The sequence below is a fragment of the Drosophila hydei genome, unplaced genomic scaffold, assembly GCF_003285905.1.
Source record: "Drosophila hydei strain 15085-1641.00,03,60 unplaced genomic scaffold, DhydRS2 tig00000001-arrow-pilon, whole genome shotgun sequence".
In the NCBI taxonomy this organism is placed as follows: domain Eukaryota; kingdom Metazoa; phylum Arthropoda; class Insecta; order Diptera; family Drosophilidae; genus Drosophila; species Drosophila hydei.
Window position 1 is genome coordinate 7947100 of NW_022045643.1, and position 21758 is coordinate 7968857.

Here is a 21758-nt window from a genome sequence, read left to right on the forward strand (position 1 = left end):
AGCAACAGCAACACAGACAACAACAGCCTAAAGAAAGAGCAAGCCAAATACCAGAACCTTAAACCACACGAAAAGTGCACTCGATATTTCATCTTCTCACTTTTTGCTTATGCTTAATACTCGTTCACATTGTTAAAAAGAGTATATTATTGCAGCTTAAGTCTGAACCAATTTGGCATGTAGACTTGTCTAGTGAAGAGTACAGAGTTTTTTGCATATCCAGAGCATGAAAAATCTTGAATTATATGCCGCATAGCAAAAAATATATAATTTATTGATTGAATATTTTCAATAAGAAATATAAATGCTTCTAAAACAGGCCTCGATTATTTGCCTCTTCTATAGATGAACTAAAAAATAATAATAGATGTATAGACACCTCTTGCATGTGTTGCTCGTCGACCAAGCCATATCTCTCACATATACAAGTCTTGCGGCTGGATCGCTCTAGATCTCCTCCACAGAGCCACAAAATAGCATGGCTCACGTATTTTGGTCTGGCAAAGCCGAAAGCTAACCACATTTCATTCAAATTTAACCGCCTTTAGACCATGAACGAGCATTTGGCAGTCATTTCCAGTCGAGTGCAATGCTCCTACTTGTTTTCTATAATTTTCACATTGTCGCTTGGCTGAGTTTTCTTTTTGCGTTGGTTTTTTCGTCATAAATTAATTAGCTGCATCACGACATTGCCTTCAACTCCGGCTTGACTCATTCGACATCTGTTGGCTTTCACACAAAACTGCCAACAATTGCAATTGACTGAATAACAAATACAAAACAAAACGAAACAAAAAGTAATAAGGCCCAGTTAATTAAAGATACAAAATGCTGCAGCTTATTTGTGGCCTTGATCCAGTCATAAATCTGAATATTGACAATTGCCTTTCATTATGCGAATTCTTTCAGTACTTCTAAACTCAATTATAAAGGGTATTGTTTCACAGTTTATTATTATTTTTTTATTTTGTTTAATTTGAAAGCCATTCTAAATGCCAACTTAAGCGAGCTTTTGTCTGCAACTCTGACAACAATTTATGGACTTAAATTTTGTTTTTTGATTGCTAAAAATTTGATAACAGCTTGCAAATGAAACAAAGGCAATTTGAAGGAATCTTTGCAGTTGTAGATTTTCGATTACATCAAAAGGAATTCTTTTAATCATGTATTAAAAAATGTATATATACAAGTATAATATATATATACATATATATATATATATAATAATTATGAAATACATATATATATAAAATATATAAAACAAACAAAAAATATTTTCTACGTAAAAAATTAGTGTGTTCATTTTAAAAATAATATAAAGTAACATAATATTTGTGTATTAAATAATAAAAAAATAATTATATAGAATATATAATAAATATTAAATATAAATGAATCAAAAAAAATATTTATATAAAATGATAAAAAAATATATTAGTTATATAAAATTTTTATATGGATTAAAACAATAATAATATAAAATTATAATATATAATATATGAAAATATATAAAATATATATTAAATATAAGTTTTTCAAATATTTGATAAATAATATTAATAATAAAGTTAAGTCAAAAAACATATAAAAACATGCGAATGACAATTACTAAAGATTTTTATAAATCAATTTTAACATCACACAACTGATAGCTAAATAGAAGACTTAAATTTGAAATAACAGACAGACCTTAAACTAATTACATATAAATACTAAATTTCTTCTACTGAACAGAAGTTTAAAGAAACTTTTTTACACTGATTGCAACAGATTTCTACGTTTTTGTTTTTCCAAAAAGAATTTCGCCTAACGATCTAACTGTGCTATTTAGCTTGGCTAAACATTTCGCAACAACAGCAAACAAACAGCTTTATTCACCTTCTAGCGACAATTACAGCGCCTAATTATGACCCACCTATTATAAAGCTGAGGGCCAGACAAACTAACAAAACTTGAACAGAACAGAACAGAACAGATTGTCTAATATTTTCAAGCAAGCGCAACATTTTGATAGCCCATTTATCACCCGACCAGCTGGCTGGCGAGCTTGTAAAGCATGTGGCCAAAACAACGCAAAAGAAGAGACTTTAATAACCATAGAACAAGAAGAAGAATCAACAACAACAACAGCAACTAGAATGAAACGCATTAAGTCTGAAGAATGGACGGTGCTAATTGTGCCGCAACAAAAGAAACAAAGAGCGCCAAGCCAGCACATACAATTTTGATGTTAGTAGAGCAGTAGCAGAGAGAGAACAAGAAGAAGAAGACGCAATACAGGCAGCTTAGACAGAGACCAAAACAATATATATAAATATATATATAGTTTTAGTTATGTAGCAATCATGCTGAGCGTGCAAATTTCCAACTGCTGCTGGTGGCAGCTTTTAAATTTTTCCTCTACGTTGAAAATTCTTAAAAATATTTACAAAAATGGTCGAAGCATTGCATGTTGCAGCAAAGTAAAGAAAACATAAAAAACAATTGCCCAACCGTGAGAACCATTTATGGAGACCGTTCAAGAAAAATTGCAAGACAAAACAAAAACAAAAACAAAAACAAAACTGAGTGCAACAAAATGTTGGCAAATGCAATGTGACAACTGTTAGCGGGGGCCGAGGCGCCAATGTGCTGGCAACACATGTGTCTTTGTGTGTGCGCGCAGCTTGTTGCACGAAAAACTACTGCTAGCTGGTGCACACATGTGTGTGCAACGCGTTGGTCCCCGCCTCTCTTGCCCTTTTTTTGCTTTAATAAATCATGCTGCGCATTTGTCGCGTTGCTGCTTGTTTCAGCGACTGCTCCTGGCACTTGAAATGAAAACAGAAAAGTGCAAACTGTACAATTAAATAATTTACAATTTGCAAGGGCAACACAACAGCCACCGCAGCAACAACAACAACAAAAGCTATTACAATTTTTCACAAGTCGCAGCAGGTCGCATTTTTAATTTGATTAAAATAAAAGTAACAGCAACAGCCACAGTTGCATTTCGTCTCTTTCCATTGCCATTGCTAATTGGCTGAAAGTTAAAGAATGTCGAACTACACGTAACAACTGATAGGATTCTGTACCGCAAACAGTACATGGAAATATCTTTGGTTATGTGTGTATATATTTATATGAGTTTGCTTTGAATGGGAGGCAAATCGATTATGGAATGCAGAAAAGTGACACATTTGACGAAACTCTTGAGAAATATTAATAATAATAATTATGATTGTATAACAATAAATAAATAGTGCTGAAAAAGATCCTTCTACAGCTTAAAAAATTCTAGTGAGGAAATAAATAAAAAATAAATAAAAAATATATTTAAAATATATAATGTAGCTTTAGCTTAAACAAAATAATACAGCATATATAGATAATAGTTCATTCTCAATTGGTACCCTAATAGATACGTAATAGAAAATAATAAATAAATAAAAATAAAAGTATATAAATTTTCAGTAATATATACATTACAAATAGCTAATAAAATATACTCTATAATGGATAGACTGATAGCTTACTCTATAGATATAATAGTGGTAGTTTATTTTTCACAACGATAAAAATATTATACAACTCAAATAAATGATAAATGATAATACTTAACAGGGAATAGATGCGATCTATTATCTTTTATCAACTATATTTATATATACACTATAGACAGATGATAGATTATATAATATAAAATAAAAAATTCAAGATAGATTTCATTCCATGCGTAAACTAAGGATAAATGATTGATAACAATCGACAGAAGGCAGATGATAGATTTTCCTCATTGTTTGCACTATAGATAGATGATGAAATATATAATATATTGATATGTATAGAGAAATAATTTATAATTATCCTTAATAGAGAATAGCTGTTAAATTTGCCGTAATGATAGATTTTTCTCATTTTATACATGGATACATTGACAGATAGTTAGCATATAACCATAAATAAATGATGATGATGATTGTTCATATATATAATAAATAAATATATGTATGTATAGATTTTCCTTAGATAATTGCTTATATATAGAGGGAGGATAATCTATCATCGAGCCTAATAGGAGAAATTTATCATCTGTAAAAATAAAAATAAAAATAATATTTCACATTTACATTTTATATTGCTCTTTATCAATGCAGTTGCTAGTTTTCTGCTCTATGAAAAATATTTCATTAAGTTTTTAGTATAATTAAAATTCAATCGAACAGAAAATGCAACATTTCCATTTCTTATTCATTTCAAAGCAAACTCTCATACCCAGAGTATATTAAAATCATTTTAAGTAATTAAAAAGAAATTAAAATGATGTCTTTGCAGTTTGGTCAACTATTTGTTTTTACTATATTTTGAACGAAATACGTTTGTGCTTCAAATATTTGCCATCAGTCGATAAACATATATAAAATTTGCCATCTTTTATAGAAGCTGGCTAAGCTGATGCTGGTGCTGATGTCTATGCATGAGATGTGTGTGTATGGGAGTGTGTGTGTGTGTGTGTGTGTATGCACAGTGAACCACAGAAATGTGCACAATGTTTCGTTTTCAGCCAGTGTACACTTCTTCTATGCATATTTTATAACACACACACAAACACTAACACACACATGACGACAACAAAAACACGAAATGACATGCAAAATTTTGAATTCGCAACCGCAAAAGTGAATTTTTGCATACAAATCGATGCATGGGATGGTTGCAAAAGTTGGAAGTGCAAAATTTTAGCATTTAATTGCTGGCATGTAAAATGTGTGGTGCTGCTGTCTGTCTGTCTGCCTGCCTGCCTGTATGGTGTGGTGTGGTGCGGTGAGGTGGGCTGCATTTGGCTAAATGCGAACTTTGTGGAGAAATTTGTCGGGCATTTAGCAAAAGGAGCAGCAGTAGCTAAATGCAATCAAGTGAAAGTGCAGAGATTGTAGAAATGTATGTGTGTGTGTGCGTGTGTTGTGTACGAATATGGAATGTCTAAAGCTTATCGCCTGACCCATACAGATTTATGCAAATTGCGTAAGCTTCTAAGCCGCAAATGGCAATTGATACGCAGGAGAATGAGAGAAGGAAAAAGCTGGTGCTGGCAGCGCGGGCCCTGACGGTGGGGCAGGCGGTGAAGGTAATGGCCGCATTTTGACCACCGTATTAATGATGATGAGCATCCGTCGCTAATGAGCAGCACATCAAACTTAATAGCCATTGGCTTAGGCTACTTCGACTCTGAGAAATACACTTTGTGTGTGAATGCCTATTGCAAGAGAGGCCCCCATAAATTATAGAGCGCCGTCAAAATTTGTCTTGAGTGCAGACAGGCATAAGAACGCAATAGACGCATAGACCATAATCATGCTAATAATTATGGCAATTCCTTCTGACATTTGTGTCTAATAAATATTTCGGCCATTTAGCCTAGCACCATGGGCATAAATATTATATATGTGTACAAGTAGCTGGCACAAAATGCAAAATGGCCCACAAAAGACAGACCAAAGCCAAGACAAGTACGATTTTTGCATAGATTTTGTAGAGTAGAGGGTGGCGTGGGGACGACTATATCATATTTATATTGCTCTTGCTTCTGCACTTTGTGACAGACTGGCAAAGTGCCCAAAATACTTATACCTTGCATTGTCTAAGCATGTGTGTGAGTGTGTCTGTGTGTGTGTGTGGCCATGGATAGGCATTTAGAAATTGAGATAAACTTTGCGACAGTCGCATAAACTGCACTGTTTGAAGGTTAACAAAGACTTTTGTACTAAATCCCTGTGCATAGCTTTAAAGCATGAAAAAACGCTGCTACTATATGCAATGCCAGCTTAGGCAATCTTTGTTAAATAATATTCAATAAAAAATACAAAATATATTTTTAAAATATTTCATTTTGGGTATTGTGTTGTTGGCTTGTAAAAGTGTGAGAAACAAAACTAATTTAAATTGTTGCAAAATGTGAAGCAAAACGAGATTTAGTTTCAGACTTAATATAAATTTCAATCTATATCATTTTACTTTATATTTTATAAAACATTATATATCTTATTATAAATTATTTATATATTATTAAATATAATTTATATATTTTATTATATATAATTTATATTTTATTTTAAATAAATTATACCTTATAGTTTTGATGGCTAATTCGTAGACCAACATAAAATAATATTCCTTTTGATAAAATTTGATCTTAGTATTCAATATTGTTGTGTTTAAGGATGATACAACCATTATAGTGGCTATACCATTTTGCATTAAAGGTTTTAGAATACGATTTGTTTTTAGCCTCAAAATAGGCTTCAGTTGAGGCGATTACCCTTCGTTGACCCTAAATTTCATTTCAGTGAGCATTCTCTTGAGTGAGCAGTCTCTTAGAAAACAGGAAAAACTCACTGGGACTGGGATCTGTAGAAATCATGCCATTGTTTTCATTGATTTGTGAGACGATGCATTGTTTGCTAACTAAAAAAAAGTTGCTAATAATCCAACAGCTATGAAATTTGTTTAGGGTTAACTAAAAATATGCCGCCATATCAGCCTAACCATAATATAACATATATTTCATACATCATATATTATATATATGTTTCTATATAAAAAGCTTAAGTTTCGCTGTAAGCAAACGTTTTCTCTATTCAATAATAAACTCCTAAAACTCCTTCCAGTTGCTATGCTTTATCTCCAATGCCCACTCTCGTAATAGCCGAAAAACTTCATTAGACATAATCAATAGTCATTTGCATTAGCCGAATATTTGCTTAATGCAAATCGAGTGCAATTCACATCAGTTATGTTCCCTCAATATATTGACGTTTAATTTGTAAGATTAATGGCATTCCGATGATAATTTGTAAACTGTCATAGAGCAGAGAGTAAAATGATTTCAATTAGACTAAATCAGTTGCTGCTGAGCCGTGAAGTTTCTCATCGATTGAATTGCGATTGCAACTTTAATTGATATTTTAAAATGGAAATGATATAAATGTCTATTGGTCGTTCTGGCTCGAATTCCAATTAAAATGCATTTTTAATTAATGCCTTTAAACAAAACGCAGTTTTCAATAAACGAAAAATAAGATACAAAAAAAAAAAGAAAAGAAACATTTGGCAAAGTTGAAATTTCAGCACGTTTCCATAGATACACGAGTGTGGCTGACAGCTGCTGTGTAATTAATGTGATTTATTTCTCGATATACATTCTGTTATTTTTGTTATTTATTTTTTATTTTTTCTATTTTATTATTGATTGGTGTGCAAAACTTGTTCAAGTTTCAGTGAGTAGCAAAATTGTTTCAATACTTTTGCAGGACGGCCAATTAGAGCTAACTGAAGTGCTATATCATAGATACACATGCACAGATATGAGTGTGTGTATAGATATGTATGTATGTATATACACCCTTGCGGCTGTGTCATATATTTACAATCAATTAAAACGCGTAAAACGCGTTGCCCGCAAATTTCATTACGAGCGTCAATTTCTGTATGTGTGGGGCGACGGGGCCATGATTTGAGCTCTGGTTTGGTTTGAATGCGAATCGCTTTCTGCGTCACTTAAATATGCAAATGTAGTTACACACACACAGATAGAGAGAGTGAGAGAGAGAGAGAGAGCTACAGACAGACGCATACATTTACACATGGCATAATATCACTTAATATTTAATCGAATTTGCACATCGCTGGAGCAGTTGCTGCCAACAAAATAGAAAATGAAATAAAACGAAAAACATATGTGAATTGAACAAAGTAATGAGAGACTTAGTAATGCTCTGCATAACGATATTAAGTTCAGTAAAATATAATAAACAAACTATAAATATTTAAGAAGTTAGCCTAGGCTTTGAATATACCATTAGAAAGCCGATCTTATGGCTCTTAGACAATTTCTTGTATGCAATTAGAAATATTAAAAAATATTATAATTATTTGTGACTATTCTTCATACTTATACAATCTCGTCTCTTTCTATTTACAGGAAGTTGGTAGTATTATTGGTAAAAAGGGTGAAATTGTCAACAGATTTCGTGAAGAGGTAAGCCACTTATTTAGCAAAAAAAAATAACTTGGCATGTATTTATGTATCGTCTATAAATCTTTACAGTCTGGTGCCAAAATTAACATTTCGGATGGCTCATGCCCGGAACGCATTGTAACGGTATCTGGCACAACAAATGCAATCTTCTCGGCATTTACGCTAATTACAAAGAAATTTGAAGAGGTATGTGTGCGCTAGATTGAAACGGATGCACAGTCCGTAGATTGCATAATCTGCACACAATAATTGATACAACAAGCAAATAGTCAAATACTATATATATACAAAGCAATTGCGATTTGGCAAGAGAAAGTCTGCATTGGTGGCAGAATAGTGTTTGTTGTACTCAATTCTTGAAATTAGCTCACGCTTCACATTACTAACTTGAAACCCGTTTCAGTGGTGCTCGCAGTTCAATGATGTTGGCAAAGTTGGTAAAACTCAAATACCCATTCGATTGATTGTGCCCGCCAGTCAATGTGGATCGTTAATTGGTGTGTATATATATATAAGCTAAATATGTATAAAGTCAAAATATGAACCAGCTTTGTCTCTCTCTCTCTTCCTCTCTCTTTGTCTTGTTGTCTATTTACTTCATTGATGGGCTGCGACATTCAGGAAAGAGTGGCTCAAAGATTAAGGAAATACGCCAAACCACAGGCTGCTCCATACAGGTGGCCAGCGAAATGTTGCCAAACTCCACGGAGCGTGCGGTTACTTTGAGTGGCAGCGCTGAGCAGATTACCCAATGCATCTATCAGATATGTCTTGTCATGTTGGAGGTAAGCTATCCTAAGCGAAAGTGAATTCAAGTGTTTGGGGCGCCATCTATGTGTAGATAGATGTAGGGCTCAATTGTTAGTTGTTGTTATAAGCATAGAGTGGCGCCACCTATGGTTAGATAGAGCCATAATTTATTCATTAACCTTTAAAAACTATTGGAAAAGTTTTAATTTGCAGTTTTTCCTATAATAAAAGTAGTTTACAGCGTCAAGTTTGTATATAACTAATATTTCTATATTTATTTATTTCTTCTTTTAATTAGTCCCCGCCACGCGGTGCTACCATACCGTATCGACCAAAGCCGCAAGTAACTGGACCAGTTATCTTGGCCAACGGACAGGCCTTTACCATACAGGGCAATTATGCGGTGCCCACACAAGAGGTATGTTAAACAGTGCCGTCAGATCTTTATTTATGTCTAGCCTAAGCCGTGTTGTGAGATGTATTCGAATTGATCAAAAATAACGCCGCCGCATTCTATAGCTAGTTACTGCCGAATCTTTCTATATCTATAAATATCTATCTTAATTTCTATATTTTAACTGTTTCCAAATACATCGTAATCCAATTTCATTTATTCTTATTGCCATTCTTTTCATAAGCTAAATAACATTTTTGTATTTTCTATATTCTTTTGGCTATTATATCTAATTTGGTTAACCCAAAAGAAACAAAACCGTTTGCCTCAACTTACAACTCTATTTATTTAATTTTGTGTACATTCTTTTTCTATGCCTATCTTTGTGTATAAAACAAGAGTCTTTAGTTAATCCACTCTAATTATAATTATATTCAATGCTCGTATAAAATACCTATTTATTATTTGCACCTCTATCTCTCTCTCTGTCTATCTCTGTTCTCAATCTCTATCTTTGTTATCCACAAACTTTTATCGAACAATCCCTTGAACCTTGGCCACTGTCTAGAGCCGAACCGACTTGTAACCCTCTCTCATCGCAGTTTTGAAATGTCCCGCAGTTCCTTCAGTTGGATGCCATCCGACTGTTGGTGCTCAATGTCCACTTATTACACCCAGTCGATTACCGTTTCTTTGCGCTCATTCACACATTTATAAATCTTGTATTGTTGAACCCAGCCAAACGAATATCTCAATTTTCAAATGTCCAAAAGGTGGCCCCCCGCCCCGTCCCGAGAATCAAAGAACTAATGTTAATCACTTACAGCAGCAACTAAAAAAAAATTGATTGATTGATTAATAACTATATCTAATAATATTTTTAAATAAATTTTTACATAATTTTTTTTGTGTTCTTTTTTAGTTTCTTTCGCACTCTCTTCTCTCAGGTTAAGAGCTTGTATAGAGAGTGTCAGCTCTCTCGCTCGATTTCGTCAAGTGCGTCGTGCCCGCTTTTTCAATAGGGGGCGGCCGCACTTTTGGAATCTTTGGTTTTAGGGTTCTGCAACCGAGTGAGTTTTCGTGCGGGGGCTTCACTAGTCTCACAGCCACACACAAAACTAAACGAATGGTTTTCTCATCTATCTCTGTCTATCTCTACTCTCTCTCTCTATATCTCTGTATGTGTGTGTTGTAATCGAAACGAGGGCTCGCGTGCAGCGTGTGGAGAAGTATGTTCAAACTACACTAGCTCTATAATATAATCAAAAAAAAAAAAAAAAAAATACAAAAAGATAATAATAATATATATATATATAAACATACCTCATAAACAACACACAACAAACCCTTTTGAGTGAGAAACAATAACTGAAAGTAAAAGTAAATCAAATTAAACAACATCAAATTGTCTATTTATCCCACGTTTATTTTCGGTATAATATATATATATATATAAACCAACTTAATACTCTTAATTTTTGTGTAGTAAATACTTACAAACAGATATTAAAATGTTAAGTTCATTTGCCAAAACAACAAAATCCCATTTACGAAACAATTTTAATCACCACAAAAACAACAACAACAACAACGACAACGACAAGAGTAATTAATGCGTCAGCAATATAATGTTGATACCTTAGATGAGTTAAAAATGCATATATATATTTATGTGTATTCGTATATTATACAACATTTAACATAATATAACAACAAGAACAACAACAGCAACTATGCAATTAGCAACTGCAACAACATACTATTCAAATTTCGTCCTGCCCGAGCCCTCACATCACTCAACTCAACTCTGTCCGTATATACAAACTATATATAAGTATATCTATATATATTTCTTTGATACCCCCAGTCCAAAATTAAATATTATTGCGACAACAACAATTTGATATTCAGTCCTCTAAGCCCTCGCCAGTCACTTTGTTCCAAACAAATATAGTTTTAAAACTAAACAAAAAGTTTTTGTTGTCACTTCAAATTCAATTAATGTCCGCAAACAAAAACAATAATTCAAACAAAATAGTCTCACCGTCTCTCTCTCACTCTCTCGCTCTCGCTCTCTCTCTCTCTGTCTCTCTTCCCGCCCTTGGTTATTGTCGGTGTTGGTTTTTAGCTTAATGCGGCGTGTAGTGTTGAATGAATAAACCCAGTCAATAGTTGCGGTCCAGCAGTTGTCAATTAGGTACGCAATGAGTGCAAGTTAGTATGACACTTAGCTACACCTGTACCAAAACTAAATTGGTACAGATGTACCTTGTCTAATTTATTATTACCTTTGCTACATTTCTTAACTTTTTGCGTACAAAGTTGACAACTTCCAGTGGCCCGATTGACCTTCGCTCATCAAGTACTTTTAGTATCCATTCACGGTTTGCTAACCCGATCTGGCAACAGTATTCAGACCCAAAATCGTTTGCCCTCTCCACTGTTAGTTTGTGCTCTTAGTTGTTTATCATTTGTATATTTTGTTTTTTTCTTTCTGATATATATTACCAACCTTATGTCATATATATACTAAAATTCATGATCTGCCTTCGTTTACACCAAAACTCTGCACACTGTATTTTTTTCTCTCTGTCCTTCAAAAGCTTTTTCTGTGTCCCAATGAACGAGAACTGTGCAAGCTTCCAACTAAAATACTAAAGCGAGATATATATATATTATATATATTTCATTATGAATTATATTTATATATAAAAAAAAAAAACAGATATTTGAGCTCAAAATTTATGTTTGGTAAATCAATTTTTGTTCTTCTACTTTTTTCTTCTTTGAAAACTTTTGCAAAACAACAACTACAAAAAATACCTTCAAATTCCACGTACACAAAAATTAAAAAAAAATACTGTTACGAAAACCAACCAAAAAAATACTATTAGACCTGTCCAGTATTTCCACTTGCTTTGGCTACCGGTGGTCTACACGCTGGTATTTCAGGCTTAGCGGATCCTTTGTTAAAGGGGGCACATTTACCAGGAGCGGTACCAGCACACCACCATCACCTACAGCAAATGCCCGATGTGAGTTTTGATTGATCCGCAAATACCAACAACAATAATCGAAAAAATTGGCAACAAAAAAAAAAAAGGAAAAAACTGAAAACAGAAACATGAATATACATCCCGAAAAGTCAAGCTTATGAGCCAGGACAGCATTTGATTCTTTTTTGGCATGTGTTGCTGTATTCGAGCTGTACCCTCTAGCTGTACATGAACCGAACTCCCTTGCAGCACCTGCCCCGCCCTCTATATCGTTGTATTTGTGCATTGCTGTTTGTTGTTACTCGTGTTCCGTATGTATCCTGCTACCCACTCTGTAGTTGTGTTACCCCGTTCCCCCGTCACCCAGCCTCAATTTCTTTGTGTAGTTTGCGGGTTGCTGTAGTTGTACCTTTAGTACCTCTGCCATTTCTTTTACGATGCCCGTGCTGCAACTGTGGTCAGGGCACATTTCAATAACATTAACGTTGTGTGTATCCCCAGCCCCAAGCCGCTGTTGGATCACAAAGTTGCTGTGGGTTGTTTTTTGTTTGTTTGTTTTTGCTCCTGTTTTTTTTTCCTGTTTCCTGTATCCCTTTTAGTTGAGCCACACTAAAAATCCCGCCACTCGGGAGCGTGCCCCAACAACCCATCAAATGCATTTTTATGACACAAAACTTGGTTGCAGCATCATTTGTGAATTGTTTCAATTTTTGCTGCAACAAGATATGTTTATTTAATATGCCAAACGCTACTTTCTATGACGACCGCCCACGCCCGCGTCCACGCCCCCGTCCTAATTCCCTCTTGTTATTCAGTTGCAAGTTCAGTTCCATTTTCATAAGAGAAATGCAAAAGGAAAAAAAATAATTTTTATTGCATTCAGTGAAGCATCGAGCATGTTGTATTTGTTTGTGCATTAGATAAATATTTGATTTAAAAAAACACACACACATACAACTTTTTATATACCAAATATCTGGTATACATATATGCCACACACACACGCGCACACACACACACCGCTTTACACACAAACATTTCATTTCAATATTTGATGATTTTTCTACCCTTCAGTTTTTTTGTGTCGCGATATATATTTTTTCCCCTAGTTCTAGCTGTGCGTTGCATTTGTGTATATTTATATATGTGTGTAGATATATATATATATATATATAGACATATCTGTGCAACATTCATTCATTTATTATTTGCAAAACTTTGCATTTGATTTGATTAATTTATAAAGCGCGTGTCTGCCCCAACCCTGCTCAGATATATATGTGTATATGTATATGTATATATCTATATATGTTGCATATGTATATAATGTACTTGTACAGGCTGCGTATATGTGCGTGTATTTGCTGTAGGTGTTGTGGATGCAAATCTCTCGATACCTATGAATATGCAAGTTCTTGAAAAAGTTACAAAAAAGAAAAAATGAAATACGAAAAAACTGGTTTTTTTTTTGGCTAGAGTTGCTTCATATGCATAGATGCTCTCAATGGAATGGGGTTAAGGATTCAGAGCCAAAATAAAAAATTCTAATTTCATACAGGATGCAGGAATATTGTGTGTATATAAGAGAGACAGCACTAACTGGCTGTGGGTCATTCAAATAACCTTTTGCACTTTGTAGTAAGAGCCTAAGAACTCAGTGTTACTTATGTAGTCAGAGGTATAGCAGGTATTTAGCCATTTATTTATTAATTTAAACATTTGGCTGTAGTTGAAGCTAACTAAATATTGAGGTCAAGGCGCAGGACTTAAGATTTTCCTGCTCTAAGTAAACTCGGTTTAGCTATTGTAGTATTTTGCTCTCTATAATATATGTATATAATTGAATATCAAAACGTCAAAGCTGTTTATTTAATATATTGTTTAAGTAAATGTACTTTCTTGCTCTCTATCTCTATCGAATATTTCATATATTAATTCGTCTCTTTATTGTGTAGAACTTTTGAAGATTAGACTTTGCCACACACTGCACACACTGAACATTTTATATACTTTCACAAACTAAACACACACACACACACACACACACTCGAACATCTATTTAACATGTTTTTTCTAACCTGTATAAAAGTATTAATAATATTTGTCTAAAATATGTAAACAAAATTTGTTTTTCTTTCCGTTGGCTTTGCTTTTGATGCATTTCCTTTATGTATATATATATATATATCCTTGTATTTTCATTGTGTTCGAGTTTGTTTTATTTCATTTGTATATTTGTGTTTATTTTTATGGTTTATTTAACTGTTTTTTGAAAGCTGTACGCGCGTTGTGTTGTGTTACCCCAATCCTTACGACAAGTTAATACTCTATCAAAACAAAAATGTTGTGTAATAAAACCAAACCAAAAAACATGAGACTCAACTAATATGTGCCCAACTCTATGCATATATATATATATATATACTTCCTCTATCAAGAACATAATCATAATAATAATAATAACAGCAAGAAGAAGATAAATGAAATGAATATTGATTTTAATGTCCAGTTGCCTTTCCAACAGGTTGCCAAGAATCCTTTGGCCAGTTTGGCTGCCTTGGGCCTGGCCGGCATGACGCCCGCCAGCACCGCTGGCATAAATCACACAGGTAAGTCCATGATATACAATGGGATTATGCAGAAAATATATGAAAATGGTTTTCTTTCTCTTTTTTTGTTTCGTTTCTATTATTGTTAATTACAGCTCTGGCTGCCTTGGCTGGCTCACAGCTGCGTACGGCCAATGCGAATCGGGCACAGCAGCAGCAGCATGAGATGACAGTTTCGAATGATTTGATTGGCTGCATCATCGGCAAGGGCGGCACCAAAATCGCTGAAATACGTCAGATCTCCGGCGCAATGATACGCATCTCCAACTGTGAGGAGCGCGAGGGCGGCAATACCGATCGCACCATAACCATAAGCGGTAATCCGGACTCTGTGGCATTGGCCCAATACTTAATCAACATGAGGTGAGTCTGAGATTCAACACTTATTTATGTACATAACAAATATTTATGTGTGTGTCTGTATGTATGTCTCTGTGTGTGTCTGTTTGTTGTGTTAACAAAAATTTTGTCGAATTGATTTGCAAATTGACAAAGTGAGAAAACAAGGTCTAAGGAGGTCGTCGGTCGTATCGGTTGTATCGGTCGTCTCGGTCTCTCAGTCATTTTTTAATAATCTAAATCTATGTAGAACATTGGGGCAGCGCGTTCAAACTCTTGTTAACTTAAGCTTAAGCTCAGAACTCAACTCAACTCAACTCAACTCAACTCTACTCTACTCTACTCTATAAGTATAAGTCGTAAGCCCGCATTCAGCACCTAACTGCTTTTCTCTCATATGTAGTTCCAAAATCTACTGAAATGTAATGCACAATTTCATACATAGACAATAATAAAACAAATAATGAAAAACCAATTCAGCACCAGCAAAACTCTAAACTCTAGTATTACATAAAAACTCTATTTAAAAACAAACAAAAAAACGTTTAATTCTATATATAAATATATATAACCTAGCATCTAGTATACCAATGTATATATCTGAACTATATGCAAAAGTCTCAGCTCAGCTCAGCAGTCAATTTGGAGGAGGAGGAGCAGGAGCTAAATGGACAGCATCTCAACTAAAACAACGTCACGCGTCGCACTCTCGCACAAAATCGAAACGCAACTGGAACTAAAAACAAATTGGTACTTCAAAACGAACAAAAAAGAAGCTGCAGTTCAACCCACCAACCTAAAAATTAAAAACAAAAAAAAAATAAAAACTATGCTCCTCTCTCCCCCAACCCGCAACAAACTAAACTTAACCAAAAATCCCACCAAAAAAAGTTTTTATAATCCTGCAAACTCTTAAATACTGTTTTTTCGGTCCAAGTCCAACAACAACAAGTCAAATAAACAAGTTTTCTACTCCTAACATCCACAAAAAAAAAAAAAAAAAAATTTGAACGCCGCTCCCAAACCATCAACAAACCAAACATAGCGCCCAAAAAAGTTCTCTTTAGAGCTTTGCTATATATCCGTTAACTCCGTACCGTTCCTCCACACAAAAACCTCCTTAACCTTTTTTGCATAACAAAACACTAAAGCAATTCAAAAAAAAAAAAAGTAAAGAAATGACCAACTCAATTCCACAAAATCACCAAAAAAAAATGTTTTGAACAAAAGAAAAAAAAAACAATATCCCATAAGTTCCTTTCTCTTTCTTTCTGTCTCTATCTATCTCTCTGTGTACCTCATCCACAGCGTTGAACTGCAGAAGGCCAATCTTCAGGATCAGGCAGCACAGAATGGCACTGGTGGCCTGGCGGCAGCTGTTGGTGGTGTTGCCGCTGCTGGTGCTGGTGTCGCAACTGCAGCAGCAACGACAACAACAGCAGCAGCGGCGGCAGCAGCAGCAGCAGCAGCAGCAGCAGCAGCCGTTGCTGGCGGTGTCAATGGCAACAGTTGTTTGTCGCTCAACAACAACAACAGCAATGGCAACGGCAATGGCAATGGCAACGGCACTGCCAGCAGCAACAATAGCAACAGCTCGGCCAGCAGCAATGGCAGCAGCAGCGCCTCCAATTATGCCACGAATGGCACACAGAACAGCAACAGCAACAACAACAACAACAGCGCAACTCTGGGCTTGAACACGACAGCGGCAGCAGCAGCTGCCCTAGGCGGCAGCCCATTGGCCTCCGCCTTGCAGCTGCTGAGCAAACCGGGCGCACTCACCGCCCTCTCCAATCTCAGCGCTCTGGATCTGCTCAGCCTCAGCTCGCTGGGCAGCAACGGCAATAGCACGCCCGGCGGTCCGCCGGTACAGACCACGGGCGTGAACCGGGCCAAGGGTCACTATGCGACCTCGCGCTTCAGGCAGCATCAGGCCGAGGCGGGCGTTGAATCGGAAAAGGCGCGCAACAAGTTTAATCCCTACTAGGGGTAGGCCAACTAGTCGACCAGCCCGAAAAAGTAGACAGCCCCCAAATAAGTAAAGGAATCATTTGCTAATTTAGTACGAGTTAGTTGTAGCTTCTTCTAGTTCTTAACACGTTTATCATAGCGTTGCGACAGCTTTAGAGTTAATGGATTCTCGAAGAATTTTACTCTAGTAATACCGATTTCAAACTAATGTAAAAAAATGTGTAAAACTATTTGCAATTCGAAGACAATTTTGATATAAGCTAGTTGAGAGCCCCATTGCAACAGTATCCAAATTAGTTCATAGTTCTGGCAATAGTGCTTAGATGTCATAGATTGTCATATATTTATCAATGTTTTTTGAAAACAAACGAAAATGGAAAACAAATATTATGCATAGAATAGCTGTCACATATGACAGCTATATACCTTTACTTATGTATAAAAATATATATATACATATATATATTATAAATATACCCATTTTGGATCGGATCAAGCCCTTGAACAAATTTGTGTATCGAATATAGTAAAGGAAATGAAACAAGAAACAAATCATGAAACTAGCCCCAAGTATTGTAATCAAAACTTTGACCAAGTGAAATGCGTAATGCTGCGTAAGGACCCTTCTTCTAGTAGATGTTATAACTAGTTCTTTGACCCTATTCCCGTTCTATATATCTAGTTACATCAAGCATACGAACGTACATAATAGAATTTGCCAAATTTTTTAAGCACATACTTAGACAGAGTTGGTGACAGAGGCCGAGTTAATAGTTTGTGAATCGCTGACTATCGAATATCGATAACAGGTGTAGCAGTATACATGCACATACATATATATTTTCCAAAACCTTTCCTCTTATAATGCACTCACTGTAACATATATCAAATGTCATATAATCCCCATAACCCCCTATATACATTCTCCAATATATCTACGATTAATTATTATTATTCATATTTTCTCTGATTATCTAATTAGCAACTAAGCACTAATTGTATTTTACGCTCTAGCTCCTAAGTATAAATCTCCCCCGAGAGAAGCAGAAAACTTCTTTAAGAAGTTGTACGAAAATGAAAATTCAAAAAAAAAAAGAAACGACAAAAAATGGAAATTAAGAACTAATTTAAAAATTAAATATAAATTCCAATGCATTGTGCTCAAAAGAATTTGGCACAACGACTTTTATGGACCAATTCGCTCTAATTGACGCAATCCACGCAAACGAGCGTACAAAAGCTTAAAAATACTAAATAAAAAATAAAAAAAAACTTTTTGAAAAGAAAACATATAGAAGCCAACTGAAGGCAGCGAGAAAAGTATATGAACTCGTAAATGTTGTTAAGCGCGAAACTGAGAGAGCGAGAGAGAAAACATTGAGAGAGAGAGACACGATGAACGTTATTATTATTATGTTTTGGACTTGAAGTCTTGAAACTGTTTTTAAGTCATAATTGGATTAGTTGTAAACATTAATTTCATATTTTCTAAATTATTGTATTGTATTTATTATACGATCGCACATTTGTTATTACTATTATTATTATTATTATTATCATATAATTATTATTTCTTTATTGTATTGTACTCAAGCAAGTAAAACCAAAATATTTTTAAATTGGTGGCAAAAAAAAAAGTGAAAAAATTGTTAAAATGGCAACAACAAGAAAAGTATTCGGAAATTGAAATTTCTCTCCTCTTTACACAATACATAAGATGTAAGGACTTTTTATTATTTACTAAGTGAAATGACACAAATTGTAATAGGTTTATGCTAAGCTAAGCGGGCTTACGATTTTATAACCAAATCATGTACACGCATACGGAACATAACATACATAAATACATACATATATATATATACCTAAAATACATACTCGTATATACGACATTTATACAAAGTAGTTTGAGTCTAAAACGGGAAAACCAATAAATTCTAATTGAATGTATATGTAATACTAAACAACTCCTCATGAATAGTTTGAAAATGAAAATAGTAAAAAAAAAACCAAACACATTTACCAATTTTTAAAAGGAAATCGCTTTTTACCTTTAGTCGCGATTCTTAGCTGCGAACAAAACAAGCAAAACATATTTATATGCAATCAAACAAAATTATAATGAAAAAACTGCGTTTGTAATAAAAATGAAGAAATACTACAATGGACAAATTTGCATCAAGTTTTCGAAATATTTTATTTATATTTAGGCAAAAGTGAAGTTGGAGTGGGCAAGGAGCATAGAGAGTGTAGACTTTGTGCACAACTTTGCAGGCAAAAAGTTGAATTTTATATATAATAATTAAATAGAATAAACTCGTTTTCAAAGTGCAACAATTCAGATCTCTCACATATATTTATATAGAGTTCCATAATGCCAGATGGTCGCACTTAAAGACAAGTCTAGAATACAGCTCTAACTAGAATAAAAAACATTTGCCTACTTTTAAATAGTTAGTTCAATTTTAACACTGAGCTTTAGTTTTAATATTCCACAATATTGACATCTCCACTTAAAAGGAAATTTTCTAACTCACGCTTTTTCCTAACTTACAGAATATCAATGGAGACCGCTGGACTGCCCATACCTGGCTATCATTATATTGCGCCCAGTGCAATTGTTAAAACGCCCATACACTAAGTGCAACAAGAACTACAACCAACAAGCAACTTATATAAAAGCAAAAACTAAACAGAAAATATAAAAAATATATAAACAATAATAATAAAATGCAAAATGAAATCGAATGGAGCCGCAGCAAACGTAGCCCCAACATCGGAATGCGGCGAATTGGGAACGAATGTCTAATGTTACATTATAAGCAATAAGAAAAACATAAAGCAAATCATATGACAGTGTCAGATCACAAGAATAAGCATAAAGCATCAGACGTCATATATATATACACACACACACACACATACACACACATACACTCACAAACACTCACACACACAAACAGAGACATGTAAGCATACATAAACGTTATATTTATTCATTGATTCTTATTAATTATGATATTTTTTATTAAGTTTAAATGCAAAAAGAGAAGAAGAAGAAGATGAAGAAGAGGAGGAAATATAAATGAACATTATGTTTAAACCGTTTTCGGGGCGCTGCGCCCTCATAGTAAGAACAGAACAGCAATTAATTCTAAGCTTAGTCAAAATGAAGACAAAATGCAACAAAGCAGAAAAAGAAACACAAGAAAACAAATGAAAACAAAAACGAAATAATAATTATTAACCAACAAAAATACAGCAAAAATAAAAAGCAAATTTCTAAATGCAGTTAAATTTTAAGCCAAGTAATTGTGCATGCGCATAACCAAAAACAAAAACAAAAACAAAAAACGAAACAAAAACAAAAAATACATAAATACAATTACATCAAATTAAGGCATCAAAAACAAAAAACATAATTAAATGGGTATAAAAGAAAATATAAATATATTATTAAACCAAGCCAAGCCAAGGCCAAACAGCAAACGCAAACAAAGCAAAGAGACAGGCAAACGTAAAAGTAAAAGCAAAAGCAAAACTAATAAATAAAACAACAAAAGAAAGAAAGAAAGAGGAACAATTAATTTCCACTACAAATTTCTTATGTTTGTTTGTTGTTTAGATATTGATATATGGTAAACAAAGGCGACATATAAATATGGCGATAAGCATTACATTATACATACATATATATATTAATTGATATAATAATTTGTAATTTTATTATTTTTATTATTGTAATTGTTATCGAAATTGTATTTGTGATTTTTGAATATGTTTAGACTGAAGGACAAAATTTATTCTGTTTATTGATTAAACTACATATTATAACAAAGGAAAAACAACAAAAACAAAAACAAAAACAAAAAACTATTAACTAATTAAATTAAACTAAATTAAATTAAATTAAACTAAATTTTTAAAGACCTTTTCGAAATTAGTTATAATTTGTTGATTGAGAATGAAAACAAAAAACTGATCGTAACATTTGAAGCCAAATTTATATATTCGTTAGATAACATATTGCAATGTGTGTAATTTTTATTCGTTTTGAAATTGAATTTTTGCTTTTTCTTTTTTTTTAGCGAAAATCTGTTAAATTAAGCGACCAAATTTCAATTACAATCATATAATGCTTAAGCACATTTGCGGCGATTAAAAAGACTTTTTTCTGTTAGATGGAAAATGAGAAAAATGGATTTAATTCTTATTAATATTGCAATTAAAGTATAATTTTATTTTATTAGCTGTTAAATTTATACGCAAAACGACAAAACATCAAAAAATAAACTGATTTTCAATGTTAAACTTACTTTAATTATTATTTGTCTTATAATTTTTAATTTCGTTCTTTTCGGCTGGGTAACAGGAAGCAAAACAATTGAAATGCATTGAAGCTGTGGCTTGTTAAACAAATTAGTAAATAATTGTAAGCCACAATAGTAACAGAATTTAGTTACAAAGCACACACACCTACACCTACACACAAAGACATACACATAAACATAATGAATATTTAAATACAAATTTAAATGTGTGTTAGGTTTAGACTGTAGCCGAGAAATCAATCCGTAAGCTAGTTAAAAAAAAAAAAACAAATATAAAAAAATAAATTTGTTGCAAATTATTTGTGGCAGAAAAAATGTGTCAAATTTTGATTATACAAATTAATTATACAT

General features: G+C 33.7%; 1 protein-coding gene across 9 annotated transcripts in view; it reads left to right on the top strand.

Moving 5' to 3' along the window:
* LOC111594922 (poly(rC)-binding protein 3) overlaps positions 1-20210 on the top strand; it is a 117794-nt gene extending 97584 nt beyond the window's left edge. For 2 of the 9 annotated variants that reach the window (XM_023308412.2, XM_030225351.1), the window contains 9 exons: positions 7961-8017; positions 8087-8203; positions 8421-8514; positions 8639-8802; positions 9066-9185; positions 12056-12196; positions 14682-14766; positions 14862-15129; positions 16414-18171. In XM_023308412.2, coding sequence (XP_023164180.2) covers positions 7961-8017; positions 8087-8203; positions 8421-8514; positions 8639-8802; positions 9066-9185; positions 12056-12196; positions 14682-14766; positions 14862-15129; positions 16414-17092 — 1725 coding nt within the window. In that variant the 3' untranslated portion in view covers positions 17093-18171. Of the gene's footprint in view, positions 1-7960; positions 8018-8086; positions 8204-8420; positions 8515-8638; positions 8803-9065; positions 9186-12055; positions 12197-14681; positions 14767-14861; positions 15130-16413; positions 18172-19632 lie in introns of those variants that run through there. The other 7 variants (XR_003944351.1, XM_030225360.1, XM_030225352.1 and 4 more) reach the window with 7 other exon arrangements.
* Positions 20211-21758: the final 1548 nt, after the last annotated feature.